Source organism: Orycteropus afer, unplaced genomic scaffold (assembly GCF_000298275.1).
Source record: "Orycteropus afer afer isolate SDZICR_OR568_19922 unplaced genomic scaffold, OryAfe1.0 scaffold00028, whole genome shotgun sequence".
NCBI lineage: Eukaryota > Metazoa > Chordata > Mammalia > Tubulidentata > Orycteropodidae > Orycteropus > Orycteropus afer.
In genome coordinates, this window is record NW_006921615.1 from 18,381,508 (window position 1) to 18,390,147 (window position 8,640).

Consider the following 8,640-nt stretch of genomic DNA (forward strand, 5'->3'; position numbering starts at 1 on the left):
CTGTGTCTGTGTTAATTGGTTTCCCTTTTCTTTGTTGAAGAGGGTCTGTGCAATCCTTCTGCCTAGTCCGCCATCTTGCCCCGCCTCCCATCCATTCATTCTTTCAACAAGTATTTCTTGAGCACTTACTATCTGCTACATACTGCCTCAGAAACTCAAGGAGGGGCCACTATGAGTCAAATCGACTTGACAGCAGTGAGTGAGTCACTGTACTAGGAGCTCTGGTGGCATAGTGCCTAAAGTATTTGCTAACCAGAAGCCTGGTCGTTCAAACCCACCAGCCACTCCTCGGAAGGAAGAGTGGACAATCTACTTCCGTAGTGATACTGCCTCGGAAACCCAAAGAGGGGTCACTATGAGTCAAATCAATTCGACGGCAGTGAATTTGGTTTTGGGTTTAGTCACTGTGCTATAGTCAGAGTCATTGAGTGGCACAAATGGTAAGTGCTTGGCTACTGACCAAAAGGTTGGTGTTACAAATCTACCCAGAGGCACCTAAGAAGAAAGGCCTGGCAATCTACTTCCACAAGATCACAGCCCTTGAAAGCCCTGTGGAGTACAGTCCTACTCTGACACACAAGGGGTTACCATGGGTCAGAATCAACTCTAGGGTCATTGATTTCGTTTTGGTTTTGGTACTAAATTCAGGGGATACAATGTTGAGCAAAACAACATGTAGCTCAGCCCAGGGGGTGAGAAGTATATGAATTGAGCTCTGGTAGCGTAGTGCCTAAGGCACTTGACTGCTAACCAGAAGTCAGTTCAAACCCACCAGCCACTCCTCGGAAGGAAGGTTGGGCAATCTACTTCCGTAGTGATACAGCCTTAGAAACCCAAGGAGGGGTTGCTATGGGTCAGGTCCAACTTGACGGCACACAACAACAACATGATCTCAAAATTTTAAATACAAACTGAAAAAAACCATGAAGGGAAAGCACACAGAACTATGAGATCTGGTTTACTATGGGGATGAAGAAAGGCTTTCCTGAGAATTAACTCTGAAAGAAGCTAGGAAGAATGGTAGAAGAGAGCTGCCTGGAGTTTGGTAGGTTGGGGGCGTGAGGAGGGTGAGTGGTGTAAGGGAAACCAAAGGCCAGTGTGGCAAGGGGACAAATGACCAGAGAGGCAGGCAGGGCCAGATCTGGCAGAGCAGTAAAGATTTCTTAAGGAATTTGGTTTTTATTCTAAGAGCAGTAGGAAGCCAAGGAGAATGAAATGATCAAATATGCATTTCTAAAGATTCTATGGGCTGCCTTGTGGAAAGTGGATTAAAGATGGCAGGGAGCATATGCAGGAAGACCAGTGTCAGACAAGAAAACTCCAAGGCCTGGTCTAGTGTAGAGCAGAGGAGCTAGAGAAAGAAGGATATGTTTGAGAGATAAACAAGGGATTGGATGGAGATTGATGGGAAATGGAGGGTATGGGAGAGGGGTTTTCACTGATGACTCCCAGCTCTCTAGTTATGCTTTATGGGTGGCATTTTATAGCTTCTAGACCATGGGTATACTTACTGAAGACCTTCCACATGCTTGGACTCTGCTTATCCCTGGGATAAGTTTAATCCTGGGTATACAAGTAGGATAGAGTCGCTGTGAGTCAGGATTGACTCAATGGCAGTGTGTTTGGTTTTTTATAGTACAAATATTCTTAGAGAAGGACTTTTAACAGGCTTGGTATCTTTTCATCTCTCCCCTTTTATTTACACTTTTGTAGGCAGCATCACATGCCCTCTGCCCACATCCATTGAACATGCTGACATCCGAATCAAGAGCTACAATTTGAGTTCAAGGGAGCGGTATACTTGTAACTCTGGTTTCAAGCGTAAAGCTGGGACATCCAGCCTGACTGAATGTGTGCTTAACAAGACCACAAACACTGCCCACTGGACAACTCCCAATCTCAAGTGCATCAGTAAGTAGCCAATTCTATACCCCATCTACCCCCACCCTTGCCAAGGGAGTCAAAAGAGTGGTGCTACAGTGTAAAAACCTGAATGAGCCAATCTCAGGGGCCAAAGAGAGATCTGTACTGAGGTCTCAGGTCATATAAACCAGTGGGACTCCAAACATCAACTTCTGGGGCTGAGAAATATGTGGAATTTGGGGTTACACAATTCTGGGTTCAAATTCTAGCTGGGCCACATACCATCCATGAGACCTTGGGCAAGGGCCTTCACATCTTTTAACTTCTGGTACCTCATCTAGAAAATGGACCTAATGCCAGCCTTGTAGGTTGTAGAAGAATACCTAAAACCAAAAATCCAAACTCACTGCTGTTGAGTTGATTCCAACTCATAGCTACCCCTCCTTGAGTTTCCAAGACGGTATCACAACAGAAGTGGATTGCCCAGTCTCCTTTCCAAGGAGTGGTTGGTGGGTTTGAACCGCCAATCTTCTGGTTAGCAGTCAAATGCCTTAGGCACTACGCAACCAGAGCTCCCTAGTCAGTATTAGTAATGCAGTTGTTGTTATGCATTGTCGAATCGGACCGACTCAGCGACCCCTCCTTGGCTTTCCGAGGTAGTATCACTACGGAAGTAGATTGCCCAACCTTCCTTCCAAGGAGTGGCTGGTGGGTTTGAACTGCCAGCCTTCTGGTTAGCAGTCAAGTGCTTTAGGCACTATGCTGCTAGAGCTCCTAGTATTAGTAACAGCAACTATTAATGTCAGTGCTTTGTTTCAAGATTATGGTAGCAAGAATTTGGCTATAGACAGAGTGTGTGCTCATTAGGATGCTTACTTCCCAGAAAGCTTTTCAGATTTATGCCTGGGAAATAGACTGTAGGGAAATTATTGCTGTTCTTCTCCATTGGTGCCCAACCCAGGAGACTGGAGTAGACTCATGGAGCACAGTTTCCCTTAGCTCAGTCACGTATGAATGGTGAGTGTCCAACCAGCACTCGAGTGGGAGAAGGTCATAAGAACTAACTTTTTTTCTTTTTTTTTTTAAACCACTCATAACTGGATGACTATCCCAGAAGAAGTCCATCTTGGGGTGGAAGCCACTTAGTGCAATTTCTAGGAATACTAAGCCCCACTTCTGTTCTCCTTCTTCCTTACTTTTGAAAACTAAAGATTAACCTGTGGTCTTAAAAGAGAATTTGGATTTAACAAACATTTATTGAGTGCTTAGTACAGTGCCAGCAGTTAGATAGATAGTTTCTCATGTAACAGTTATGAATATTCTCAACTCCTGTCTGAGGGGAATAGGGACAAAGGGATTGTCCTATAGCAAACTCACTCTGCTTTGAGACTTGTTGAAGAGCCAGATTTTCTAGCTGAACTTGTATTTAGATGACCTTTATATTCCCCTCCTCTTCTTGTTGAATGACAATCATGCAAACATCAGAGAAAAGGCAAGGAGAAAGCCCTTGCACTTGTTGCAGAGTAATCATATGGTCATGGAACAAAACTCCTCATGGCATCAAATTGAAATGTTATGCTGGACAAGGACAGGCATCAGCAGTAACACTGTAGAGAGAATAGAGTAGAGTTCTTACTCTGTCCTGTCCTGGGACTCACTGGAACCTATAACACTCACTGCCATCGAGTCAGATTCGACTCATAACAACTCCTCCTTGGGTTTCTGAGGCGGTATCTCTGTGAAAGTAGATTGCCCAATCTTCCTTCTGAGGAGTGGCTGGTGGGTTTGAACCGCCAGCCTTCTGGTTAGCAGTCAAATGCATTAGGCACTAAGACACCAGAGCTCCCAATACCTATAAAATAGGATAAAAATAAGGACTTTTCAGCTGTAGGAAAACTTAATACAGTCATGTACCATATAACATTCATTTGAGCAATGTCAGATCACACACATCTGTGGTCCCAATCCCTGTAAAGCCTATGATATTAAAAAGTCAAGGTACAAGCCATGGTTCCTAGTAACAAACAAGTGCTACTGTTGACATGCATCAAAATGTTGTTATTATTATTACTATATTATGTTAAGGAAGCTCTGGTAGGGTAGCGCCTAAGGCACTTGACTGCTAACCAGAAGGCTGACGGTTCAAACCCATTAGCCACTACTCAGAAGGAAGATGGGGCAATCTACTTCTGTAGTGATACTGCCTCGGAAGCCCAAGGAGGGGTCGCTATGAGTCAGGTCCGATTCGACGGCACATAACAACAACAACATATTATGTTAAAGATGCTTTAGTGTACCTGGAAGTGTTTCTTTAATGGTTTTACGCATAGAAAGATATACTGTATACTATGTATTGAAGCAAACATTTGACTAACTGACATTAGACATTAACTGTACCTTACCCAACTTATGTACAAACTCAACTTAAATACAGACTTAGGAACAGGACTCATCTGTAATGTGGCAACTGCCTGTATATAATATGGTGTTCATACAGCGTCCTATTTCACAGAACATATCATAGACGTTAAGCAACATGTGACTGTATTTCCTCAAAGCTACAAGTCTTTTGGGTGAAGAAATCTGAGTTGGAGTAGAATTGTAGCCTTTGAATAGGATGGGGGAGGGAAGGGGAAAGAAGGGAAAAAGAAGAGGGGAAACTTGGAATCATAGAACTGTACAACTCAAAGACTGGAGAAATCTTTAGGTATCATTTGGTTGAACAATTCTCAGCCCTTTTATCACTCACAACTCCCTTCATTATTTTTTTCAACCTCTTTGAATGATTTTTGCTCTACTAAACAAATTGCATCTATTGGGTAATACTTTATTTTCTAATGGAAAAACTAGTATAAAAATAAAAAATAAATAAATTTGATATTTAATTTGTGCAGTCTTTAAAGGAGCCCTGGTGGCACAGTGATTAAGTGCTCAACTGCAAACTGAAAGGTTAGTAATTTGAACCCACCAGTTGCTCTACAGGAAAAGATGTGGCAGTCTGCTTCTATAAAGATTTCAGCACTGGAAACCCTATGGGGCAATTCTACTCTGTCCTATGAGTTGGAATGAACTCTACAGCAGTGGGTTTTTTTGTTTTGTTTTATTTTTTCAGTCTTTTTTTAAATGCCAGAAAAGTAGTTTGCAGTCTGTCTGTGTATTTGTGTGGGAATTGCAGGTTGGGAAACATTGATTCTTGCTTATTTCCTGTGCTTCTCACTTATACTAGGAAGTCAGATGTCTGTATTTTAAATTCACTCATTCATTTATCCATGCAGTTCTGAAACCATCCCAGGTTCCAACCTCAGGATCATAAATGCCATGTGGTTATCCTGTCTCTAGGAGATCCCTCCCTGACTCACCAAAAGCCTGTGTCACCGTCCACAGTAGCACCAGCAACGGTGACCCCACAGCCAGAGAGCTTCACCCCTTCTAGAAAAGGTAGGAATGTCAGAAACTTTTTATGGACTCCTATCCCCTACTACCACCCAGGTTCCCATAAACTTCTCAAATTCATGGACCACAGCTGGCATCTGCTGCAAACAAAATAATAGAACAAATCTCTTATTAAAGTCAAGAATAAGAGTTTCCATTGGCCTACTTTTCTTTTATAAATCAATGTTGCTTGATAATCAGGATTCATATGTGTATAATTAATAATATTTTGAAATCTGTTAGTATGTCAGATCTGATGTAGTTATACACATTTATCCTGTCAAGAACTGTGAAGGGGCTGACATTACACCTTTCTTGGATGTTAGCCTGCTGTAGTTTCGTGAATGCCAACAGGAGACATGTCACTCCCAGATCAGAGACAACAAACAGGAAGAGCATTTGCATTTTTGCATCAATTTCCCTTGCCCTCAAGTCTTTCCTGGGCAATGTCAAAATGGTCCCAAATGGGTGCCTGCACATTCAGTGGGCTGCGTTGTAAGACAGAAGCCCTGAGTTTAGGGACCCTGAATCTTTTACAATTGCCTGCCCTTTGCTCCGGAGATAATCACTATCTCTTTCTTTCAAGACATTTGCTCTATAGATATTTTTGAAAAGACAGGCCATAGAAAGGGCAGTCAGTGCCTCTGCTTGCAACACGTTGAAAAGTGAGAGAGCCGTGGAAAATTGTCCCCCAACAATCCTAGGCATCAACAAATAAACTATGATTGATCTATTACAGAAACTCTTGTGTGAAGCTACCAGTGTTTTATATTTAAATGTGTCTCTGGTAATCTTCTACCCCCATTCCCTCAGCACTACCCCAATTGTTAACTCTAAATCTTAGATGCTAAATATCTTGAGGTAATCTGCCTTGTATCCTATGATAAACTTACTTTGCATTTAACTTTTGACTTTTAGTAGCACATTATCCAATTTGTAGCTTATATTATTCTGGCCCTTGTCTCCTCTTTTTCCTCCAGGTATAGTTTTCTGTTTACACTTACTGCACTGCCCATTCATACCTTCCTTAAAGCAGTGGTTCTCAACCTTGGATCACCTTGGAACTCAAATTGGTCTGCAGAGCAGTCTGTTGTTGTGTTGTTGTTATGTGCCGTCAAGTCGGCCCCGACTCATAGCGACCCCTCCTTGGGTTTCTGAGGCAGTATCACTATGGAAGTAGGATTGCCCAACCCTCCTTCCGAGGAGTGGCTCGGCAGTCTGGGAGTCCTTATATGTGCTGTGATAACTGCACAGTACAAATTAGATAGCCAAGATTGAGAAACACTGCTTGAGGGAGGGCCCAACCACCCACTGTCATGAAGTCAATTCCAATTCCAACTCATAGTGATCCTATAGGATAGAATAGAACTGTTCCATAATGTTTCCAAGGCTGTAAATGACTACCTCATCTTTCTTCTGCAGAGCAGCTGGTGGGTTCAAACTGCTGACCTTTTGGTTAGCAGCCAAATGCCTTAACCATTGTGTCACCAGATCTACTTTGAGGGAAGGCAGAGGCTAAAAAGAGGTTTACTCTTAGTTTTTTGGCTACAAACAGGAGGTAGAAAAGGTTATTGAGGTACCAGCTAGATTTCAGTTTGGGGTAATTCCAAAATTCCTTTGATCTGAGTCTCACCTGCCTCACCCAATTGATGAGATTGATCAAACAGCCTCTCACAGCCCTGCCTTCATGTTCCATGTACTTGGTCAGACATGTCCATCCCTGAGACAAAACTGCAGCCAAAACCTCAGATGTGAGTGTCATCTTTGGCACAGGCTGGCCTAACCACAGCACTTGGATGCAAATGCACTGGGGTAACTCTATCTGCATATTGTCCTGGAGTGATGGCAGCTTGGGTAGGATACAACATGTAGAGGTAGTGACAAAGGAGTAAAGGCTACTCTCATAGCCTCTTTACATAGAGTAAAGTACTTCTCATGGTATGTGTGGCTGGGAGAGCATAGGAAAGTGACCCAAAACAGTGTGACCAGGAAAGTGAAGACATGCTGCATCCCAGTGGTTCTTTGCTCATGTCATCTGCTCTGGGGCACATTTTATAAGTACTGGATTTATCACAAGAAGCTCTGGTGCTGTATTGGCTAAGCATTTAGCTGCTAACCAAAAGGTCAGCAGTTTAAACCTACCACCCTCTCCACAGGAGAAAGATGAGGCAGTCTGCTTCCGTAAAAATTTACAGCCTTGGAAACCCTATGAGACAGTTCTACTCTGACCTATAGGGTCACCATGAGTCAGAATCAACTCAGTGGCAGTGGGTTTGGTATGGTTTGGACTTACCACAATAGAAGACTCACTTTTCATGGAAAAAAAGAATGGCAAAAAGTTATCTCATGCCTTACAGTTTAAAGGCGACCGGCCAATCTGACAATTGAGACAAACACAAACATGCTACCACTGAGTCGGAACCAACTCATAGTGACCCCTCCTTGAGTTTCTGAGGCAATATCACTATGGAAGTTGATTGCCTGTTTGACAGTTGGGACAAGGAAGATAGATACTAGGAAGATGCTCCCTCCCTGTGAGTAGAGCAAGATCAGGCTACTTTCTTCAGGTATCTCCGCTGAAGTTTCAGATAGGCTTCCCCTTATTTCCAAGTTTTTGTGCAAATTTAAAAGTAAAATCAAATCAGCATCCCAGGTGTCTTTAGTAGATATGGTTATACTTGTTTTTGAGATCTTTGGGATCTTGTCCTTATATGTGCTGTGATAACTGCAAATTCTCTAGAGTTCACAGAAATCTCATGGCATTCCAGATGGATGAATGTATTACCCATTTAAGGAATTTTCCCAAAGAACTGGTTGCTGGGGGCTGGACTAACTAGAGCAGGCCTTTGAGTATATCCTCTTCTGGAGACTCTATTCAAAATATTTATATTCCCCACATTTTGGAATTCCCAACAGAGCCAGAAATTTCCACCCCCAAGTCAGACACCACAGTGACCACAGAGACAGCTCTTGTACCAGGCTCCAGGCAGATGCCATCGGAACCACCTTCTGCAGGAACCACAGGGATAGTCAGGAATGGGTCCTCCCCAGCCTCATCTCAGACAACAGCAAAGACTTTGGAACAGACTCCCTTTGCTTCCCACACGGCACCAGGTTAGCACAAGCTTTGCATACTTCAGGAAAGGCTGGTTATCATGTGCTGCCTCTGACATTTGAATTGCGCTCTAGGGAGAGACAACTGTGTAGCAGTATATCATTCAACCCAAAGTCATGACTGACAGAGCTATGCTTTTGCCTTCTGCTCTCTGCCACAGCCTCTTTGCTCTGGTCTGTAATCTTTGGGTTCTACTGTGCCTTAGTCCAGCTGGAACAGGTGGAAAGAAA

At 43.1% G+C, this 8,640-nt stretch overlaps 1 protein-coding gene across 1 annotated transcript; it reads left to right on the forward strand.

Annotated features, from left to right (window-relative positions):
- The first annotated feature begins 1,017 nt into the window (after positions 1 to 1,017).
- IL15RA (interleukin 15 receptor subunit alpha) lies at positions 1,018 to 8,414 on the forward strand. Its single transcript, XM_007935478.1, has 4 exons — positions 1,018 to 1,045; positions 1,714 to 1,911; positions 5,203 to 5,301; positions 8,212 to 8,414. Exons 1-4 carry the CDS (start codon positions 1,018 to 1,020, stop codon positions 8,412 to 8,414), a joined length of 528 nt encoding a protein of 175 aa, XP_007933669.1.
- The last annotated feature ends 226 nt before the right edge of the window (positions 8,415 to 8,640 follow it).

Coding starts and splice junctions, on each gene's coding strand:
- IL15RA (XM_007935478.1), top strand. CDS start 1,018: ATGGTAGAAGAGAGCTGCCTGGAGTTTG. Junction 1,046..1,713: donor AGAGAGCTGCCTGGAGTTTG/GTAGGTTGGGGG, acceptor ACACTTTTGTAG/GCAGCATCACATGCCCTCTG. Junction 1,912..5,202: donor TCCCAATCTCAAGTGCATCA/GTAAGTAGCCAA, acceptor TCCTGTCTCTAG/GAGATCCCTCCCTGACTCAC.